Source organism: Mustela nigripes, chromosome 9, assembly GCF_022355385.1.
Source record: "Mustela nigripes isolate SB6536 chromosome 9, MUSNIG.SB6536, whole genome shotgun sequence".
Taxonomy (NCBI): Eukaryota; Metazoa; Chordata; class Mammalia; order Carnivora; family Mustelidae; genus Mustela; species Mustela nigripes.
The window spans coordinates 11682693-11705565 of NC_081565.1; the positions used below are offsets into that span (position 1 = coordinate 11682693).

The 22873-nt window shown below is 38.2% G+C and overlaps 1 protein-coding gene across 3 annotated transcripts in view; it reads left to right on the plus strand.

The window, feature by feature from the left end:
* The window catches only part of RC3H2 (ring finger and CCCH-type domains 2), a 48284-nt gene extending 30719 nt beyond the window's left edge, over window positions 1-17565 (plus strand). The window contains exons 10-21 of one of the 3 annotated variants that reach the window (XM_059410862.1): window positions 4782-5090; window positions 10012-10226; window positions 11031-11464; window positions 12078-12248; window positions 14296-14442; window positions 14769-14982; window positions 15419-15503; window positions 15775-15856; window positions 15941-16075; window positions 16337-16444; window positions 16542-16690; window positions 17327-17565. In XM_059410862.1, coding sequence (XP_059266845.1) covers window positions 4782-5090; window positions 10012-10226; window positions 11031-11464; window positions 12078-12248; window positions 14296-14442; window positions 14769-14982; window positions 15419-15503; window positions 15775-15856; window positions 15941-16075; window positions 16337-16444; window positions 16542-16690; window positions 17327-17522 — 2245 coding nt within the window. In that variant the 3' untranslated portion in view covers window positions 17523-17565. The remainder of the gene's footprint in view (window positions 1-4781; window positions 5091-10011; window positions 10227-11030; window positions 11465-12077; window positions 12249-14295; window positions 14443-14768; window positions 14983-15418; window positions 15504-15774; window positions 15857-15940; window positions 16076-16336; window positions 16445-16541; window positions 16691-17326) is intronic. The other 2 variants (XM_059410864.1, XM_059410863.1) reach the window with 2 other exon arrangements.
* Window positions 17566-22873: the final 5308 nt, after the last annotated feature.

Genomic DNA, 22873 nt, shown 5'->3' on the forward strand with positions numbered 1-22873 from the left:
ATCTGATACATATATTTGGTATATTTATGTTGAAAGAACAAATAATCTACAATTCATATTTCCACCCAGCCTTACATTCTTTGTTGCTGTGTGAAAAAAAGAAGAAAAAACAGGATGTACAAAGGATTGAGGAAGTGGAAGATGTCACTATCCTATTGGCTAAAAAAATACATGTTGCTACCTATAGAACCTTTGTCTTATTTCATGTAGTACACCAGGAGAAAACATTCATTTTACTTAAAATTAATTTTACTCCAGCCTGCTTTCACTACTGTGCATCTCTCTCTTACCAAACTTAATGTAAATTCCCAACAATCTCCTAAAAATAAATATTTATGTGAATGTATCTTAGAACGTAGAGTATTAGAATCATGTTTTCAAGAGTTGCTACATTCTGGAAAGTGTCAAAAGTCTGGGATCAATCAGTTCAACAAATATGTATAAAAATGATTGTTGAGTGCTAGGTACTATTTGAGGGGCGTTTAGTGGAGGAAGAGGAACAGTAAACATGTAAACACAATTTCAGTTACTGATAACATACTTTAAGAATGTCTGAGGTAGAAAAAATTTGGCATGCGTGGGAACTACAAACAAGACCAGTGTGTCTGGAAGATGGAGAACGAGAAGAATGACATAAGATTAAAGAGGTAGGCAAGGGCCGGGTCTTACTGGCTTTATGGACCACGGTGAGGCATTTGGAAGGTGTTGTAGGGTTTTATTCAAATGCAACAAAGAAGTTTTTTTAAGTAAGCTCTTTGCCCAACCTGGGGCTTGAGCTCAGGAGCCTGGTCAGATCTAGTCTCATTTTCTACCAACTGAGCCAGCCAGCCACCCTGCAACAATGAGATTTTAATTTTGTCTTAGAAATGTCACTAAATGTCCGCATGGCTGGAGAGACCAGTTAAACTACTACAGTGGTTCAGGCACAAGATTGGTATCTTCGTCCTAGGACCATAGTAATGGAAATGATGAAAAGTGGTCAGATTGGAGATGTATTTCAGAATTGAGGCTAATAAAACTGATAGATTGAATATGAACTTCAAAGAAAAGAGAAAAATCAAGAATGACTCAGAGGTTTGGGATCTGCATAACCAAGTACTGTATTTTACTTAGATGGGAAATGCTTTTGGGGTAGAAAATCAGTAGTTAGTTCTCTTGGCCATATGAAGTTAGAGGCTTACTCCACATTCATGCAGCAAATATTTATTGAACACCTAGTATGCACAGGCACTGTATAATGTGCTGAAAATAGAGATGTGGGTATGAAAGGCAAAAATCCTTGCTCTCATGGGGCTTACAGTGTAGTAGAGAAGATTGACATAATGCAAGTAAATAGAAAGCATAATACCTGGTACTGATCCATGCTGTGAAGAGAAATAACACATGGTATGGAGAAAGGGAATGATTGGGAAGGGGGAGATTTTTTTTTTTTTTTTTTAGATTTTATTTATTTATTTGACAGAGAGAAATCACAAGTAGGCAGAGAGACAGGCAGAGAGAGAGAAAGAGGAGGAAGAAGGCTCCCTGCTGAGCAGAGAGCCCGATGTGGGACTCGATCCCAGGACCCTGAGATCATGACCTGAGCCGAAGGCAGCGGCTTAACCACTGAGCCACCCAGGCGCCCCAGGGGGAGATATTTTAGATTAGATGGTCTGGGGAGGTATCTCAGAGGATATGACATGTAAAGAGACACCTAAGTGAAGTGATGGTGCACTAGAAGAACAGATCGTTATAGGAAGTCTTTTTAAAGGCAGATGGGCTTGGGATCTGGGAGATGGGCCCTTGGTAGAACCCAAGCGGCAAGATTGGCCTGAGTTAGGAGCAGGAGCTCTCTATCCCTTTTTTTGAGGAGCATGTAGTTAACAGATGCAGGAAGGTTACTGGAATTGGTGGTAAAAGAAGTATTCTCCTTTGGTTCTGTCTATTTTCTCTGTGAAGTGGGAGGCAGTATCATCAGTAGCAGAGGAGCTGTGGAGAGTGGAGGTGGAAAGGATGTTAGAGATGAGAAAGTGAGTTTAGTAGAGAAATGTATTAACATATTGCTTGGCCATTTTAAATAATTGATCATAATTTTGAAGGGAGTCTAGAAAGCATGATGGCATGGTTTTTCTCCACAGCATTCAGCTGCTGAGGAGAAGGCCCAGAATGAGAGATTAGGGTTTTACCAGGTGAGTTCAACAGGGGGAGTGAGCCAAGGGAGTGGAAGATATTTACAAGGGAGGAATTAATGGCAGATAGTGGATTCAAAGCTGAGTAAGGCAGGGAGTGAGTACTTCAGGGAGCTCAAAGATGATTTTAAAAGAATAGGAAACAATTAGCTTTTTTCAAGTGTGAGGTCCAGACCCTAAGTCCAAGTCTTTAGCTGCCTAGTTGTTAGAAGTCCAATATGTATCCTGACTTGTCACTGACTTAACCTCCCTTAGTTGAGGTTTTACTTCTTATACCTCTTCTAAGATAGTCACAGTCACAACTTTGTGGAGGAAGCAGGCTCCCTGCTGAGCAGAGAGCCAGATGCAGGCTCGATCCCAGGACTCTGGGACCATGACCCGAGCTGAAGGCAGAGGCTTAACCCACTGAGCCACTCAGGCGCCCTCTGCCAGAGTAATCTTAAGGATAGCTGAGATTTGTCCTTTGAGGACGGGAAGCAAGGGGTAACTGGGTATTTTGTGCAAGAACCTTTTGAGGTGAAGAATGAAGAGTAGGTTTCAGAGAGCATGTTGAGGAAAGTGCAGGCCTCTCTGCACTACCAAATGGCCTTTCTAAAGTAGACATTTACTCCCCTCTTCATAATTAGTGGCCCCCCAGAATCTCTGAGATGACATATATAAACTGGCTGTAATCTCTTCTTCTTTTTTTTTTAAACTTTGTGTTCTGTCACTGCACTCTCAGCCAGTCTCATGTGGGGACACTTGGCTTTATTGAGCTCCCACATGCCTGTCAGAGAGAGAGAGAGAGAGAGAGAGTGTGTGTGTGTGTGTGTGTGTGTGTAAGTGTAAGAGAGAGAGAGAATGAGAGAGGGAGGGAGAAGAGCAGGATTGAGTAATGAGGCTGTTTATAGATACTGAGGGACTGAAAGGGAGGCTATTATGGAGGCATTGCTCATCAATAACACTACTTATATTTAATTACCATATGTTTGATTGTATAACATTAGTATCAGACTAATTTAGGCATATGTAATTATGACTGCAAATGTGTGTAGTTGTTTTCTATTCATGTAACAGTTGTTCCTCACTTTAAAGTATTAGAAGAAACATTGACTAGGATTACATTAGAATGAAGTTTTTGAACAAATTTTCTTTTCTTTTTTTTTTAAGATTTTATTTATTTGACAGAGAGAGAGAAATCACAAGTAGGCAGAGAGGCAGGCAGAGAGAGGGGAGAAAGCAGGCTCCCCGCTGAGCAGAGAGCCCGATGCAGGGCTCGATCCCAGGACCCTGAGATCATGACCTGAGCTGAAGGCAGAGGCTTTAACCCACTGAGCCACCCAGGTGCCCCGGAAACAGATTTTCTTAAATGGACTTCAAGATCAGATTGCTGTATATATTAAGAGTGTTATGTCTGTGGGGCGCTGGGTGGCTCAGTGGGTTGAAGCCTCTGCCTTCAGCTCAGGTCATGATCCCAGGGTCCTGGGATCAAGCCCCACATTGGGCTCTCTGCTCAGCGGGGAGCCTGCTTCTCTTCCTCTCTCTTTGCCTGCCTACTTGTGATCTCTGTCTGTCAAATAAATAAATAAAATCTTAAAAAAATCTTAAAAAAAAAAAGTGTTATATCTGACTACTGTAAATAAAACCCTGAAATTACTATCAGAAAAGCCTTTAATTCAAATAACTTTTTTACTTTAGGCATAAACTAATCTGAAAAATATAATACTAAATTTCCTTATTTTGTTACAGTGTTTAAGAATGAATTTTGGTTTCATAATTTTTTTTTAAAGATTTTATTTAGGGGTGTCTGGGTGGCTCAGTGGGTTAAAGCCTCTGCCTTTGGCTTGTGTTGTGATCCCGGGATCCTGGAATCCAGCTCCATATCGGGCTCTCTGCTCAGTGGGGAGCCTGCTTCCTCCTCTCTCTCTGCCCGCCTCTCTACTTGTGATCTCTGTCTGTCAAATAAATAAATAAAATATTTAAAAAATAAATAAGTAAATAAATAAATAAAGGTCTTATTTATTTATTTGACAGAGTTCACAAGTAGTCAGAGAGAGAGGGAGAGGCAGGCTCCCTCCTAAGCAGAGAGCCTGATTCAGGGCTCAATCCCAGGACCCTGGGATCATGACTTGAGCCAAAGGCAGAGGCTTTAATCCACTGAGCCACCCAGGTGCCCCAGTATCATAATTTTTTAAAATATATATAATACTCTCAACAATTTGGTAATAACAGAATTTTGTCAACTTTTTCATCCCTTTTTTCATTCGGCATTGCTAAATAAATTTGGTATGGTTCCTTTCATTTTTTGTATAGTATACTTTATATTCCAATTATGTAAAATTTTCAAAAGGATCTCTTCTTACACCCTCAAAAGGCTTCTTTGAATACATGTGTATTGTGCTTGCTATATTAACTATGTGCCCACATACATGTATGTGTGTATGTGAGGCATATATATTTTCAGGTGGCAGCTATCACAGCAGAGTTTGATGTACGCTGTATGTGATATTTAGCTGAAGAAACTTCTTTAAAGCTGTTCCTCCTATTTAAGTCTTTTCCAATTGTCCTTTTTTTCTCCCTTCAGAGTAGGATGTAGTGAAATATTCACCGATATGTTGATTGTTTTTGAAACAGGTATCGATTAAGGAACAAAAAGATCAATGCAACTGTAAGAACATTTCCTCTTCTAAATAAAGTTGGTGTAAACAACACTGTCACAACCACAGCCGGAAATGTCATTTCTGTCATAGGAAGTTCTGAAACAACGGGGAAAATTGTTCCAAGTACAAACGGAATTTCAAATGCAGAAAACAGTGTTTCCCAGCTAATCCCACGTAGTACTGACAGTACGTTAAGAGCTCTGGAGACTGTGAAGAAGGTGGGGAAGGTTGGCACTAATGGTCAGAATGCTACTGGGCCTTCTACAGAGTCTGTCACTGAAAAGTAAGTATTAGGTAAAAAATGGTTACTTTGAGTTTTTTAGAAATGCATGAGTATTTTTATTTACCCTAAGGGAAAACAGTTAATCAGAATTTTTATGCAGAATGTTTCACATTAAAGAAAGCACTAAATACCAAAAAATTTGAGTTCTAGTCCTGGCTCTGCAGTTGAATAGCTCTGTGGCCTTGGAAAGTCACTTCATCTCTGGGTTTTGTTTTCCCTGACTATAAACTGAAGAGGCTGGATCAGAATTGGGTTGTTTTTTTTTTTTCACACTTAAACTTCCTTGAACTTTGGGGTCGAGTCCATAGAAGTGCCAAAGGGAAACTAAGTAAAAACCTAAGCAAGGTGAGATGCTGAGCTTCCAGCCTCCAGACTCTGCTACAGTCAAAACAGTTCCTCTCTGTACTCCATAACGATGTGTGGTAGTTAAGAGGGTACTCTTGGCAGCCAAACTCTCTGGGTTCAAAATCTGGCTTACTGTTTTCTAGCTGTTTGATCTTAGGCCAATTAATCTATCTTCCTCAGTTTACTCACCCATAAAATCTGTGCAGTAATAGCAACTGCTAGATATGTTGGTTGTGCAGATTTGTGAATTGTAAGTGTGGTGCTTTGAACAGTGCCTGCCAAATAGCACTCAATAAATATCTGTTGTTGTTGTTGTTGTTACCAATATTGTTGAGTCTCAGTGTAAGAAAGGGTTTTGGGGACGCCTGGGTGGCTCAGTTGGTTGGGCGGCTGCCTTCGGCTCGGGTCATGATCCCAGCATCCTGGGATCGAGTCCCATGTTGGGCTCCTTGCTCAGCAGGAAGCCTGCTTCTCCCTCTGCCTCTGCCTACCATTCTGTCTGCCTGTGCTCACTCTCTCTGACCAAAAAAAAAAATGTTTACAAGAAAAGGTTTTGGTGCCTTAAGAAAAAACTTTCACAACTTTCTAACAATCTGAAAGGTTTCTTCTACCTCTAAAATCTCATGCTTTAGTATTTATTGTTTTAGAGTCTTAAAATCTGAGTTTTGAAGAAACCAGCCTTTTGAACTGAAAGTTTTGTTAGGGACTGGTTAAAATAAGATTATTAGATTGAGAGGCTGGCATCAGATTATGGAGACCTTGTGTTACATGTGTGTTTTGAAAATGAGCTTTTGAAGGGTTTTGGCAAGGTGATGTAGAGCTGTTTTATATCATACAGTGGGATGTATTCAGCTATAAAAAAGGAGTGAAGCCCTAGTATATACTATAGCATGAATGAACCTTGAAAACTATGTTAAGTGAAAGAAGCTAGATATAAAAGGCCATATATTGCAGAGTTCCATCTATGTCATTGTCCAGAAGAGGCAAATCCGTAGAGACAGAAAGTAGATGAGTGGTTGCCAGGGGCTGGGGAGTGAATGCTAACAAGTAGAGATTTCTCTCAGGGCTGATGAAAGTGTCTCGGGATTAGATGGTGGTGAGGGTTGTTTTACAACCTCGGGAATATACCAGAAGTCACCAAATTGTGTGCCTTCAAAGGGTAAATTATATCTCACTTTTTTAAAAATGATGAAACTAGAGGAAAAACTTTTAAAAAAAATCTAAATTAGTCATTTATTGGGGCGCCAGGGTGGCTCAGTGGGTTGAGCCGCTGCCTTCGGCTCAGGTCATGATCTCAGGATCCTGGGATCGACTCCCGCATCGGGCTCTCTGCTCAGCGGGGAGCCTGCTTCCTCCTCTCTCTCTCTGCCTGCCTCTCTGCCTACTTATTTCTCTCTGTCAAATAAATAAATAAAATCTTTAAATAAATAAATAAATAAATAAATAAATAAATTAGTCATTTATTCATTCAGAAATTATGAATGTTCCATGTGCCCAACACCAGCCAGTTGGTGAAAATGTAATGAACATGAACTAGATAATACTACTTCCTGCTTCTAAGATGGGTCTTATAGTATGGTTTGGTAGGCAGATGTAAACAGACCATATAATATATTCTGACTGGTACTATAATGGAGTTGTGTTCCAAGTATTATTAGAACACACAAAAAAAGGATACCATTCTGCAGGGAGTTATTGTGGAAGGCTCCTTAGAGAAGACCTAAACTAGTTCCAAAAACATGGACTGTTGGGAAGGAAGGACTCCTCAGTACAGGAAGCAGCACAGGCAAAATCCTGTACACAGGAGAGGCATGCTGCGGAAGAGCCTGGAATCCTGAAAGTCCTGTAGGCTACAGATGTAGGAGTCTAGCTGTCTGACTGGAGGATGACTAAAGATTAGCATTTTCCTTAAGTCTGATTTTTACAGATAGCTTGCAGGATCTCATGAGGCTATGAATGTTGTCATGGATTTTGATACCTTTTTGCTGACAAGTCTAAAAATTTGCCATTTCAAAGTACTTAGCCAAGTCTTATAGTGTATAACATTTTGGGGGGGGGGTTGCCTTTTTTTTTTTTTTTAAGATTTTATTTATTTGTCAGAGAGAGAGAGAAAGAACAAGCAGGCAGAGTGGGAGGCAGTCTCCCCGCTGAGCAAGGAGCCTGATGTGGGACTCGATCCCAGGACTGTAGGACCATGACCCGAGCCAAAAACAGAGGCTTAACCAACTGAGCCACCCAGGTGTCCCGTGTATAACATTTTGATATGGAAGGACCAGATACCCTGTGTTAAGCTCATTGCATAGTGCCTGGAATGCGTTCAGTAATTGCTCAATAGGAGTTAGTGTATAACTGCTATAAGGAAATCCTAATCATTTTCCTGTTGCCTTTATTTAACTGCAAAGAATAAGCATAGCCCTAAAATATCTTTAAACTGTAAGTCAGTAAATTTGTATCTGCTATTATTCTCCAACAGTTCTGTAGTTATCTTCATTTTACACATAGAAGTAAACATCTGCTAGACTAATCTGCTGTGTTAGACTAAAAGGCAGCCCATACTCCTTGTTTATATTCTAGCTTTAAAAGGGTTTCTCTAGTTTGAGAAAAACCCTCTAATCTCCTTGGGATGCAGCATACTGAATTCCTACATCATTAACAAGTACATTTTCTGGAGCTACCACATATCTAACCTCTGCTAAAGTTGGACTTTTTTTTCTTCTTTTAAAGATTTTTATTTATTTGAGAGAGAGAGAGCACACAAGCAGGGGAAGGGGCAGAGGGAGAGGGTAAAAGCAGACTTCCCACTGAGCAGGGAGCCCAATGCAGACCTTGATCGATCCCAGGACTCTGGGATCATGACCTGAGCTGAAGACAGATGCTTAACCAACTGACCCATCCAGGTGCCCTAACGTTGGACTTCTTTTTTTTTTACGTTGGACTTCTTAATAGGACCTAAGAAAGCCATGATGAGATCCGCTGGGGCTGATTGCTTGGTGACTCAACAAAGAAAATCCTTTGTTAAAAAAATAATAATAATAAGCTTATTTATTCAGTTTATGGGTAACCATATATTGGCATTTTGATCACCCACTAGTTACTTACTGACTACCTACTATGTGGCAGGAACTATTTCATTTGTTTAAGAGATATTACTGAGTAACTACTGGGTGCCAGGAATTCTTCTAAATATAACAGTTAACAAAACTCTGGAGAGATAACAGTTAACAAAATGGACAAAAATGGGGCCTCTGGTGGCTCAGTTGGTTAGGCATCCAACTCTTGATTTTGACTCAGGTCTCAAGCTCAGGGTTGTGAGATTGAGCGCCATGTCAGGCTCCATGCTGGGTTTGGCGCCTGCTTGAGATTCTCTCTCTCTCTCTGCCCCTCCCTGCCAAAGGAAAAAATGGCCTCTTCTTGGGGAGTTTACATTTCAGAATGTCTACCTTGCTCTTAATAGAACAACCTTTGTTTCATATGTCTGTCTTCTTTGTCCCAGAGAATTCTGGTGGACTACAGTGGGCCCTTGAACAACATAGGGGTTGGAGGTGGCAACCCCTGTGTAGTCCAAACTCTGAGTACAAGTTTTGATTTACCAAAAATGTAACTATATTAATAGCCTACTCTTAGCTAGAGGCCTTATTGATGACATATAATCAATCAACATAGATTTAGTAGGTTATAGGTACTATATACTGTATTCTTTCTCTAAAGTTAGCCAGAGAAAAGGGAATGTCATTCAGAAAACATAAGGAGGGATCCCTGGGTGGCTTAAGTATCTGCCTTCGGCTCAGGTCATGATCTTGGGGTCCTGGGATTGAGCCCTGCATTGGGCTCCCTGCTCATCAAGGAGCCTGCTTCTCCCTCTGCCTGCAACCCCCCCAGCTTGTGCTCATGGTCGGTCGGTCTCTTTCTGTCAAATAAATTAAAAAATCTTAAAAAAAAAAAAAAAGAAAAGAAAAAGGAAGGAAGGAAGGAAAGAAAAAACATAGGGAGAGCTGCCTGGCTGGCTGGCTCAGTCAGTAAAAGCTGCACCTCTTGATCTGGGGTCAAGAATTCGAACTTCATATTGAGGGTGGAGTTAACTTAAAAAAAAAGTAAAAAAAAAAAAAAAGAGAGAGAGAGAGAGAGAACATAAAGAAAGTACATTTACAGGACTGCATTAATTGAAAAAGATCTGTATGTAAATGGACCTGTGCATTTCAAACCTGTGTTGTTCAAGGATTAACTATATCATTCCTGTTGAGAACTTCTTGAACAGTAATTTTTTTTTTAAATTTCCTCTAGGAAAAAATCCATTGTTTAAGAATGAGTAAAAGGGGATTGATGGGTCACTTTAGTGCCTGAGATATGTTTGCATTTCTTTTTGCCTTTCTCAGAATATGAGAGCTGTTACTATGATTCTATGAATGAGCAGTGGAAGGTGGCAATGAAATTCATTGCCTAATTCTTCACTATGGAAGTATCTAAAGTTTTTCCTATTATTGGTTTCATTATATAATTTTATGAAAAATTCCTACTGAGGAAGACAGTAGTTACAGACAGTGATTTATTCTTTGTTCTTGATAAATTATCTCTCCAGTAAAATTGGCTCTCCACCCAAGACTCCTGTAAGTAATGTAGCGGCTACCTCAGCTGGGCCTTCTAATGTTGGAACAGAGCTGAATTCTGTGCCTCCAAAATCCAGCCCATTTATAACTAGAGTACCAGTATATCCTCAGCATTCTGAAAACATTCAGTATTTTCAAGATCCAAGGACTCAGATACCCTTTGAAGTCCCACAGTACCCACAGACAGGTAAGTAACTTTAGATAGTTTTAAGAAAAAAAAAAGAAACTATAGTATAACATGTGTTGTCCTTAGATAAGCAAGTGAATCACTTACCTAGAATATGTACATTAAGAAATTAATTGGGGTGCTGGGTGGCTCAGTTGGCTAAACATCTGGCTTTTGATCTCAGCTCAGGTCTTGATCTCAGGGTCATGAGTTCAAGCCCTGTGTTGGGCTCCATGCTAGGTATGGAGCCTACTTAAAAAAAAAAAAAGAAAGAAAGAAAGAAAAGGAAATAATCCTTTGGACTAAGTTTTCTTTCTGCCCTAAAAATCGATATTCTACATGCCAAAAGTTTTAAGATTATCCTTCTCATGCATCAGATTTAGGGTCCATGAATGGACTTCAGGGAGTTTTGTGAATCCTTTTAAATAGTTTGTAGAATGTTTGGTTTATATATACTTAGGTATAATTTTGGAAAGACAGTGCACAACTTAACGCAGATTTTGAAAGGTCTTTAATCTCTGCTCCCCTAAAGTAATGAGTCAATAATGTAACTAACTACTTAATCCAATACCTGCGGCAATAGATGCCCTAGAAGGAAGTTTACCAACCTTCTATTAATAGCTCTGTCTTGGGTTTTTGAGGAGCAGTTTAACAAAATAGTGAACTTCAGTGAATTTTCATGTAGTAGTGTCTTGATTAAGGGGTAATTAAGTAAGGTTCAGAACTTACTTTCTTTTCTCACAAAGCTACTTTAGACTTAAACCTTTGTAAAATGTTGGATTTTACTAAGATTACGTTAAATATTCCTCTTTTCTGATTTTCAAGGGTACTACCCACCACCTCCAACGGTACCAGCTGGTGTGGCTCCCTGTGTTCCTCGCTTTGTGAGGTCCAGTAATGTTCCAGAGTCCTCCCTCCCACCTGCTTCTATGCCATATGCTGATCATTACAGTACATTTTCCCCTCGAGATCGAATGAGTTCTTCTCCTTACCAGCCGCCTCCTCCGCAGCCATATGGACCAGTTCCCCCAGTACCTTCTGGAATGTATGCTCCTGTGTACGACAGCAGGCGCATCTGGCGCCCACCTATGTACCAACGAGATGACATTATTAGAAGCAATTCTTTACCTCCAATGGATGTGATGCACTCGTCTGTTTATCAGACATCTTTGCGAGAAAGATATAACTCATTAGATGGGTATTATTCCGTGGCTTGTCAGCCACCAAGTGAGCCAAGGACAAATGTGCCTTTACCAAGGGTAAGTGATGATGGAAATAGGAGAGTGCTACTGTAGCGTAGTGGGTAAGAGCCTGCTGTCACACTTGGTGTCATACCACCCAGGTATAGGTTTCTGGCTCCTCCACTTAGGAACTGTGTGACTTACAGAAGTTGCTTGACTTCTCTGCATCAGGTTTCTCACATTTGGTAGCAGGGATAGTAGTACCTACCTCATAAGGCTGTTGTGAGGATTAAATCAGAAAAACAAAGCCCTTAGAACTGGACCTGATACATATTAATGCTCAATAAATGTTATGCTTGGATAGGAAACTATCCTATGATGGGAAAGTAAAAAGAACTCTCCAGAATAGAAGGTCAGGGCCTATTTTCAGTATCCCATGCACTTAGAAATGACTTCCCTAAACCAGAAAAACTGAGTGCTCAGATACTATTTTTAACATCACTGGACTCAGTATTAACCCTTTCCTTTAAATGTGTGAACAGACTAAGGTGACTTCCTTACGGTATCTTTTTTTTTTTTTTTTTTTGGTCCCGATGATATAATAAACTGTTAACATTATTTCCACACAGCATAGTTACATTTATTTACTGCTCCCTAGATGATTAAGATTGTTTCTTTTATCCCCCCTTAGGAACCTTGTGGTCATTTGAAGACCAGTTGCGAGGAGCAGATAAGAAGAAAGCCAGAGCAGTGGGCACAGTACCACACTCAGAAAGCAGCTCTTGTCTCTCCAACTCTTCCTGTGGCAACACAGTCACCAACACCACCTTCTCCTCTATTCAGTGTAGACTTTCGCACTGATGTAAGAAAGGTCTTAATCACTTGACGTTGCAAGGACAGATCAGACACCTGACCTCAGGGCACTCCTTCAAACCAGTCTTAGCTGTGGTGGCCATTTTGTAGTGGTTTGGTGTACAGTTGAGTCTGCTTAGTTCTGTGAACACTGAGTATGTAGTGAGCCCTGCAGTTAGGCATTGGCAGACTCCAGAGACCGTGAAGTCACAGTCCTCTTCCCACCAAGAACTGAAAGTCTTCCCAGCAGTGTAGTTCTTATTATTTTTCTGGTTTTAATTTAATAAGATTTATATCTGCCATTTATTGAGCACCTACTTGTGCCAGGCACTGTACTAAGCATTTACATAATGTTTATTTAATTCTCACAAAAATCTTAGGGGGCAGGTATTAAATCTGTATTTTTTTAAGGAATCTTATTCAGAGAAATTAATTTGTCCAGGAAGTAAATTCATCCTGTAAGTAGCTGGGATTGAAGTCCTAGTCTAGCAGAAGCATTTCTTCCCTACTTTACAAAAGGTGCAGAAATGCCTACTGTTTTATTTGTACAGTTTTACATCACTGTTAACTGTTGTTCTTCTCACAAAACAAGTTTTTGTACTAGGATCAATTCAGTGTGCCCTGTGGTTTTCAGTACTTCTATATGTAGAACAAACCATTACTTTTTGAAATTTCTCTAGTTGGGTTTATTTCCCATTTCTATAGGCTCTCATATAAAAAACTCTTTAAAATTTTACTGTGAAAAATTTCAAATGCGTAAAAAATAGAGAGGATAGTAGATAATAAACCCCATGTACCCATCACCGCTAATTATATACTCAGCCAGTCTTGTTTCATTTGTATCCCTTCTTCCCTCTGGGTTATTTTGAAGTAATCCTAGACATCATATTTTCTTGTCCATAAATATTTCAATAAAACATTGAATTTTTAAACTAGATCCAAATTTCTCATCAAAGTTAGACTTTTTTTAGGGTGCCTGGGTTGCTCGGTTGGTTAAGCATCTACCTTCGGCTCAGGTCATGATCTCAAGGTTCTGGGGGCGAGCCCCTTATTGGGCTCTCTGCTCAGTGGGAAGTCTGTTTCTCTGTCTGTCCTTCCCCCCCCCCCCCCCACTGTTCTTTCTCTCCAGTAAATAAATTTTTAAAAAAATCTTTGAAAAAAACTTAGACTTCTTCAAAGCAGCTGAACATCTTGACAGCAGTGTAATAAAGTTGCCACTTGCTTCATACAAAAATATATTTACACTTTTTTATATTATGCTTTAAGAAATAAGTATTTCCCTGAGGAGCCTGGCTGTAGAGCCTATGACTCTTGATCTTGGGGTCGTGAGTTCAAGCCCCACATTGGGGGTAGAGATTACTTTGAGAAAAAAAAAGTATTTTGTTGACACTCAGCTCCGCTGCTTCCCAGCAGTATGACTTCAGATAAGTAATTTAACCTTTTTTGGCCTTGGCTTTCTGTATCTGTACAATCAGTAAACTAGATTTAGTGATTATTACAACTTTAATATTTTGATCCTATAATAATTCTGACAGTCCCTTTAAAATTTGCCCACTTTTTCTTCTAATTCCAAAGAGCTGCCTTTGAGGTTTTTGGGTTTTTTTAAATTTAATCCTGCATGGTTCATCAGTTATATTCCCATATTTTTAATATTGGTCTCTTCTCAGGAGAATGATAAACTGGTACTACAGGCTGTGGTTTGTGTATGTGTTTTCTTTTGCTTTTTTCAGTTTTTGGAGCACCTGGTCTACGTTTGAGTCATGCTGTAATTTTTTGTTGATTGGTTTTGACAGTAGCAGTCAGAGGTTTCTTATGAGTACTGAAAGGACACAGTAAAAAGAGAATTCATTCTCTTTTCTTCTAATGAATAATGTAAACACAAAGAGTATAGATACTACTTGTTACTTATGACAGTTTTTTATATTAATTATTGAAGGTTTAATTGTTCACTGTGAAGTCCTGTATATTCTATAATTGTTACTTTGTATGAGTTACATGTTTGTAAGTTTAAGATTTATACTAATTAACTATGCCTTTTTTTTTTTTTTTTTAATCAGTTCTCTGAGAGTGTGAGTGGTACAAAATTTGAAGAAGATCATCTTTCTCACTATTCTCCCTGGTCTTGTGGCACCATAGGCTCCTGTATAAATGCCATCGATTCAGAGCCCAGAGATGTAATTGCTAATTCAAATGCTGTATTAATGGTATGATTTGTGGGGGGCAGGAGGATATCATGAATGTTGACTCAAGTTTTAGAGTGATTGAGTGCTTTCATCTTCATATTGTTGCTATATAACTCCTAAGTAGCAGAGTTACATTTAGGTAAGTCTGAGATAAATTGCATTTGATGTTTAAATTATTTGAGCATAGTTCAGTTGTTTAAAATAGATGTTGGACTACCACTGACATCTATAGCTAGTGTTAAATTTACCAGAAAACTTAATTACATGTCTTTTGAAAGCCTATATCTATATTACTAACTGAAATAATTGCTAGCAGTCCCTTTATTGATTTTCTTTGGTTTATGTAGGACCTGGACAGTGGAGATGTTAAGAGAAGAGTGCATTTATTTGAAACCCAGAGAAGGACAAAAGAAGAAGACCCAATAATTCCATTTAGTGATGGACCTATCATCTCAAAATGGGGTGCAATTTCCAGATCTTCACGTACAGGTTATCATACCACAGATCCTGTCCAGGCCACTGCTTCCCAAGGAAGTGCCACTAAGCCTATCAGTGTATCAGGTAATCCCCCTTACTAATACTGATATGTTCTAACACTGTGCTTTTTAAATCTCATTTTGTGAGGTACCGAACATTTCCTTCCATTAATAATCACAGGAAGCTCAGATTTAAAGCGTTTAGCCTGGAGAACATGGCTGGCTGGATAAAATAGGGTGGTTTTTTTTTTTTAAGATTTTATTTATTTGACACAGAGAGAAAGAGTGAGAGCAGGAACATGAGCAGGGAGAGGGAGAAGCAGGCTTCTTGCTGGGCAAAGAGCCCGATGTGGGGCTCCATCCTAGGACCCTAGGATCATAACCTGAGCCAAAGGCAGATGCTTAACAGCTGAGCCATCCAGGCGCCTCTAAAATAGGGATCTTTTCTTAAAAATATATGTTCATATTTATATACTAATTTTTCACTTTTGTGATCATTGTTTTTTTCTGCATTTCTGTAGATTATGTTCCTTATGTCAATGCTGTTGATTCAAGGTGGAGTTCATATGGTAATGAGGCCACATCATCAGCACACTATATTGAACGGTAATTAGTTACTCTTAATTCTCCTGGATTCTCTTCTCAGACTGTATGTTCTCCTCAGAGTATAGTTCCTACCTCCCCAATTATTCATGAAGTATGCTCTGATGATTTTAGCTATATAACAAATTTCTGAAAAAAATAATTTACATTTGGAATGACAACTGAAACTCTCAGGGTTGATCCATTACTGAAAACATGCATGGCATATGGCCCTATGGCTTTAGTTGCTTCATCAGTTTCTTTTTTATAACTGTAAACGTGTTTCTCTTTAAAGGGACAGATTCATTGTTACCGATTTATCTGGTCATCGAAAGCATTCCAGTACTGGAGACCTTTTGAGCATTGAACTTCAGCAGGTAGGCTCTGTGTTGCTCAGCTTTGAGTTTTTAAAAAATAAAATGGTGGTTGGAAGCTAATTTTATTTTTTTTCTTTACTGTAGGCCAAGAGTAACTCACTGCTTCTTCAGAGGGAGGCCAATGCTCTGGCCATGCAACAGAAGTGGAATTCCCTGGATGAAGGCCGTCACCTTAGCTTAAATCTTCTAAGCAAGGAAATTGAACTGAGAAATGGAGAGGTAAAGAAACCGAACCTCCCACCTTCATACTTAATATATTGGCTTTTTGCTGTTGTGTTGGTTTCTGCCATTACTTAGTACATGTTAGTGTGCCTTTTTCTGGTGGATTATTGCTTTAAAAACTCAGAATAGAAATAAAATTGTAGTACCAGATTATTTTATTATTCAATCAATTATTTCAATCTTTGGGATTCCTATTTTAATCTAAAAGGGAACCCCCAGCTTCCACAGGTATAAAGTCATCATTTTTTTTAATTACAGAGTGATTATACAGAAGATACAAGCGATACTAAGCCTGATAGGGATATTGAGTTAGAGCTTTCGGCACTTGATACTGATGAACCTGATGGACAGGCTGAACAAATTGAAGTAAGTACCACAATTATATATTGAGGAGGCTGTATTCCATTGGAAATGAAAGTACAAAGTGCCTTCATAGTGAAGGATTAATGTTTTATTTCCTTAGGAGATCCTGGACATACAGCTTGGTATCAGTTCTCAAAATGATCAGTTGCTGAATGGAACAGCAGTGGAAAATGGGCATCCAGTCCAGCAGCACCAAAAGGAGCCGCTGGAGCAGAAGAGACAGAGTTTAGGTGAAGACCATGTGATTCTGTGAGTGTTAGACAGATAATTCCTCACCAATGGACATAGGCTGTGAATATTGAAAGAAAAACAGATACAGTATTAAATGCATTTTTGGCTTTATCGTATGAGGGGAAGACCCTATGTAATAGGACAATGACTGGGTCAGTCTGGATTTTTAGGAGAGAAGAGGTAAATTTGAATTAACAAAGTAGCCCATTTAAGTCGCCTGAAACTTGATTTTTGTTCGGTTAAAGTTTGTCCCTGTGCTCCAACATCAGGCCTTACTTTCTCAGTCTGGTATGCAGTCTTCCAGATGGCAAAATGGAGAATTAAAACCTAGATGTAGGATTTCCCTTTTTAAAAATTATGTTAAGATATTCTTGGGTTTAATATTACCATTTTATATAATTACTGCCAAGAAATATGGGTTAGTCTTGAACTTAATAGTGTGTTGGCCTTAAATTAACCAGTATTTTAATTTCTTCAATACGATTTTTGGAAAATGGGACTTTTTTTAGTGAGCGCTGATCCTTTTTAGTGATAAAGACCTGCCTTTCCTAGGAGCTCTTAAGGTTTATTACAACTTGTATTAAGCATGTATGGTTATTCTTCAAGTTTTCACTTAAAGCTAATTTGTTTTCAATGTCATTTATTTTCTCCCAGGGAGGAGCAAAAAACAATTCTGCCGGTAACTTCTTGCTTTAGCCAGCCACTCCCAGTGCCCATTAGCAATGCAAGTTGCCTCCCCATCACCACGTCTGTCAGTGTTGGCAACCTCATTCTGAAAACTCATGTTATGTCTGAAGATAAAAACGACTTTTTAAAACCTGTTGCAAATGGGAAGATGGTTAACAGCTGAAAGGAGGTTCATCTTTCAAATTTGTGACCATACCATGGAAGCATTTACACTAGCTTTTTATATATATAATATATATTATATAATGTATATTTTTTTTAAAAAAAGATATTACTGGGGGCATCCATTTCCTGTGGACTCTTTGATACTTCAAGCCCTCTTGCATTAGCATTATGAAAAAAAAAGAAAATTTACTTTACTAGGGTAACACGTTCACTTTCCAGAAGTGATTGGAATTTGGACATTTAACTTAAGCTTCAAGCAGCTTTTTATGAGTTTGTAGCAATCCGGTGCAGTAACTGAGCCATTTCCTATTTTAAATGGCTTCTATAGAAAATTAACAACTCAGTTATTAAACTAGCAGGATCCTACAATGATACATCTAGTGAAAGTAGACTTAATTAACTTATTTATTTCTATTTTATGTTTTGCTGAGAGAAATTTCCATCTCATTCCAGCTGCTTTATCTTTTTCATGGGACTTTGCATGGATTTTTCTTTTTCTCTCTCTCTCTTTCTTTCTTCTTCCTTCCTTCCTTTCTTTCTTTTCTTTCTTTTTTTTTTTTTTTACTTTGAAGAGTGGAGTTAGACGTTCTTACCATAGAATTTTACAGGGTTATATACTAGCTTTCTTTACTGCATTATATGTAGGAGTGTGGTGCAGTGCTTTTATCTGTAGCATTGAAATTTTTTTTAATTTTCCATTTTTCAGGAATAGTTTCTGCTTTGTTAATATTTATACACAGGCTACTTGTTGAAGTAAGTAATTAAATATATAACCAAGTGCCTAAGTCTTTCAGCTGATGTACTAGATATTAAATTCTCCTAAGTTATGCAGAATCGTTTTTACAATTTTGATAAATTATGCACTAATGTAACGGCAGTTTTTTAAAATGCAGATTTAAGCCTGTACATTATTGAATCTGATGACTTGGCAAAAGAATCAGGTGCTTTCAGCTTTCTTGAGAAAACCCTGTATGTAGCGTTTGCACTGACTAACAAGATGGTATTGCTGTTTTTTTTTTAATTTAAACTAATTAATTTGGATGTTCATTGCAATATCTTAGTTAAATATTGTTTATTGTTACTTCACGTTGGGGTTTAATTTTCCTTATTTTCTGACTGTTAGGTTAATAAGACTTTGAACCATGTAATAATAGAACATTGGCTAACCTTTATTCATACTTAAAAACACAAATAATTTCTGCCCTGCTAAATGTGACTGAAAAGTGTTTGGACCTGGCATCTGGAAGTATGCAGTATGTTCAACCAGCCATGCCCCAGATTTTTGGGAGGTATATTACTGAAACCTAAATTTCAGTCAACATTTGGAAACAAAAGCCGGGCATTCCTTACTGGTGATCTTACCTATAGTTTGTCTCTTTGTTTTCCCCCCCGGTTTCTTTGAGATTAGTTTGACTTTTATTATTTTTTTAATTAACTTCTGTGAAGTTGTTTACTCTGAAAATTGTACTGGAATATTTTAAGCCAAGCTGATCTTTCACCAGGTGTACTGTATGTAAGGGCTTTTCCTGCTAGCAAGATGCTTAAACAGGATCATGTTATTGGTCGTCTGAGCTATTTAGTTGTTTTACAAAACCACAGCATTGTATCAGATAAGATTTTGATAAAAAGTTTTGTGCACATTTCCAGGGGCGGGAGGGTTGACATTTCCCTGAAATTTCTTGATCAGAATGAGTAAATACTGGTGTTTGATAACCTGTCTTAATGAACATGCTCATAAGGTGACTGATAAGTTGTAAATATACCTGAGAAACAAAGGGGTAGTTTTGATATTCTGGTGTCAGTATGGAAGATCTTACACATTTATTTAATATTCAGATGTATGAAGATGTTTGTTTGTAGCATAACAGCACAGTAGCCTTGACTTTGTTTCCTTCGGTTAGTACTGTACCTTTTTGCCATGGCCAGTGCTCCCTATCCCTACAAAGACATTTTATTTATTTCGCTCTGTAACCTGAAATGAATAGGAACAAGAGTTTTAAACCATGTTACATTAACTTATTTCTGACATTATAAATTAGCCTAGGATATTACAAGAACATGATTGTTATATAATTTATATCAGAACCCTTCTATAAATATGCGCTTATTACATTTAAAATGCTTCCATCGTACTTTATTTGCTGTTTGTATTTCCAAAAAGGATATGCAAACCAGTATGTCTATTTCATGGATATTTAAATAGTGAGATCTTCCATGTTGAAGGTAATGTATTTTTTTTTAAGATTTTAAAATTGCTATTTTGTTACAAAATAGAGACCTATTAACAGTTTGAGAGCTCCTTATGTGCCCTCAGGGAAAGAACCCTCTGTGCAACAGAACTACGCAAAACATCTTCAGCACGTTCTGAGGGTGAATATATACTACATAAATTGATCTTGTGTATTTAACCTTATCTTTTTAATTTTAAAATTGAAATTTTGAAATTTGGTTGTGCTCTGCTGGAGGGGTTTGGGATAAACTGCTTAGGTGTTTGCCTACTTGTCCAGTGAAATTACATTTGCATCAGTATATGTATATACCTGCCAACCTTATTGGTATGTCTCAGAACATTTATATTAAAATAATGCTTGTCTTGCAGCAGGTGATCCCATAAGACAATAACTCCCTGTTCTTAAAAACTTACTCTCGTTCTCACTAACAACATAGGAATTGTTTCTGTGTTGGGATTATTCTGTATTGCATCCTTAATCTGTGTAGTGGCCATCTTCTGTTTCTCACGGTGGTTTCATATAAGGAAAGACATTGGTTCTCTGCCCCTTTAGAAGAAAGAGCAATTTTTCTGATCCTTCAAAGAGTTACTCCCTGATGTCATGGAGGAGGAAAAAAATTATAAATCAGACGGAGGATATGACTTTTTAAAATTGGGTGCATTCCCTGTCATTTGACCCTTTACCAACATGTTGTGATGTACAAATATTTGGAATCAGTATATAAGGCAATAGGAGAGGAAAGGTGTGATGTTGGTAATTAAACTGAATATGGTGCCTGTGGTCTAATTAGGAAAAAGTAGTCTGAGGTCTGGAAAGTGGGAAAGTGGTGGGGTGTTTGTTTTACTTTTCGTGGTTTTGTTTTTCCATTTCTAAGTCCCACTCTGGAGGCTGTGGGCCTCGTTCAGATTCTGTGAATGTAGCCTCAGTAGTTCTCTTCTGTAGCGTGCAGTTCATTTTCTAAAACCTGAAAAAGTAATGTATGTATTTCATCTAGTGGGCACCTGAGCAGAGCAGATTCCCTTGCCTTTCCTGCCATGACTTCCTTTCAGTACCATCTGATAAGCCAGTGTCATGGGTGGAGTTTTTGTGTTACAGTCTGCAAGAGAAGGTAGTACTTCACTGGGTCAGTGGCACTGATTTTTTTCCTAGAAGTTACTCTCACAGAGGATAAAAGAAACCTCACGTCCTATACAAGAACTGAAATATCCCATTTGTATGGATCTAGTCACTTTCACTCAAATTTTGAGTTGATTCTAAGTATATAAAGCACATCCCAATTTTATATACTGCCTGGAGAAAATTACAGGATGCACAGCAATTTCTAGGAATTTAAAATGGGATCATTTAAACATTTGAAAACATTGTTTTAAAAACCATCTAGCTTGCTCTTGCATTTTAGATGTTAAAGCCCATGTTGTCTAGTTGACAGGAATGGAATTGTAATGATCAGATTCAGCATGTGATTTCAACTTTGAATCTGAGTATTTCTTCCCTAGCTTCTTTGTGTCATTTTCTGAGCAGACTGTCACCACTTATTGGTGACTGAGCAGTTAAAGGGAAAAGTTGCATTGCAACTATGTATTAGTTTCCTGGAAGAACTTTCCTTGTGTTTTAGTGATTGAAGAGTGTTGATGGGATCACTTACTGTAACTCCTTCATAAGAACCCCTTCTGCAAGCAGAACACAAATGAACTCGCTCAAGGAGTATCCCATTTTCTGGATAAATTGGATACATTTGCTAGTTATTCCTTTATACTAGCTAGCAGTTCCTTTGTATCCCTTTGCTGGCAAGGGAATACAAGGAGTCAAAGCCACTGATCAGAACACCCCACATTTGAGTGGAGTCTTATTTCTACTCCAAGAGCAGTTATTCCCCCCAATCTGAAATTGGCAACTTTTTTCTTTTTTTTTTTTTTTAAATAAAAATTCAAAAAATATCCTCAAACCAGTGGAACACAGACACTGGCTGCACTTAGTACTGCCAAAAGCCAAGGTCATTTGCATATATTCCATCAATCTGTCGAGAATTAGGCCTCACTTTATAACCCAAGGCATGGAAGTGCATGCATTCTCTTAGCTGGGCAAACAATTATACTGTAGTTGTGATACAACACATGTGGCTTCTATTTGTACTGCACATATCCACTGTACAGCCACTTGGGAGTATCGTGGTTAGCTTGCAGCAACTGCTGTCTGCATTTATACTGTTTATTGCATATTCTTTTCCCTGGAAGTGAAAGAGAAATGTTTTTCTTGTTGCATTGATTACATTTTATAAATTTGCTTAGCTGGAAAGTTTGGGAAAAGAGGCCTGTTTGTCAATTGTACAACCGATTGTGAAGCTCTAGTGTGAATATTTTTACGTCTGTATTAGACATTTTCTTTGCAAATCTATTGTTCGATTGAAATGTAAATGAAATTAAAGATGGTGTACACCCATCATGTAAAAAGCAGGCACCATCTCTAAGATGGATTTAATGCTCATTTTTAAGGCATATACTCAGCTTCTATTTAAAACTATAATTTAAAATAATTCTGTACAATGAAATGGGGAATATATATGGGAATAAATTCTATTCCATTTATTTCAATTTGAATTTCCAAATTGTAATGTTTCCCTTTGTGCTATAGGAATAGGATTAAATGGGGGAAGGCTAGGATTTATAAGGCCTGTATATGGGGGGAGGGCAGAGATGGAACAATGAGGGTTGTGATGATAGTGAATAGCAAAGAGTGAATTCTGTGTGTTTTTGCTGTAGCACTGAAGTGAAGAGATATTAGCTTTGGCTGTTCACAGAATAGAGCATCATGATTTTCAGTGTTTGAGAGAAAATTGATGGAAAAAGTTTGCAGTACTTGACATGTATTTGCATGCACAAAATAAAATTATTTGTCCACCTTAAAAGTTGTTTTAGTGTCAATATTAAGTTCATGGTGCATTTTAGTTATAGTTATATCCTTGGTATACTGTTTGGCTTAAATGAGCTACCAGGATACTCCTTGAGATTTAAATAATCACCTGCCTTGGGGTGCCTGGCTGGCTTAGTCGATAGAGCATGGGACTCTTGATCTTGGGGTTGTGAGTTCAAGCCCCACAGGAGGGGGGAGGTTGTACTTA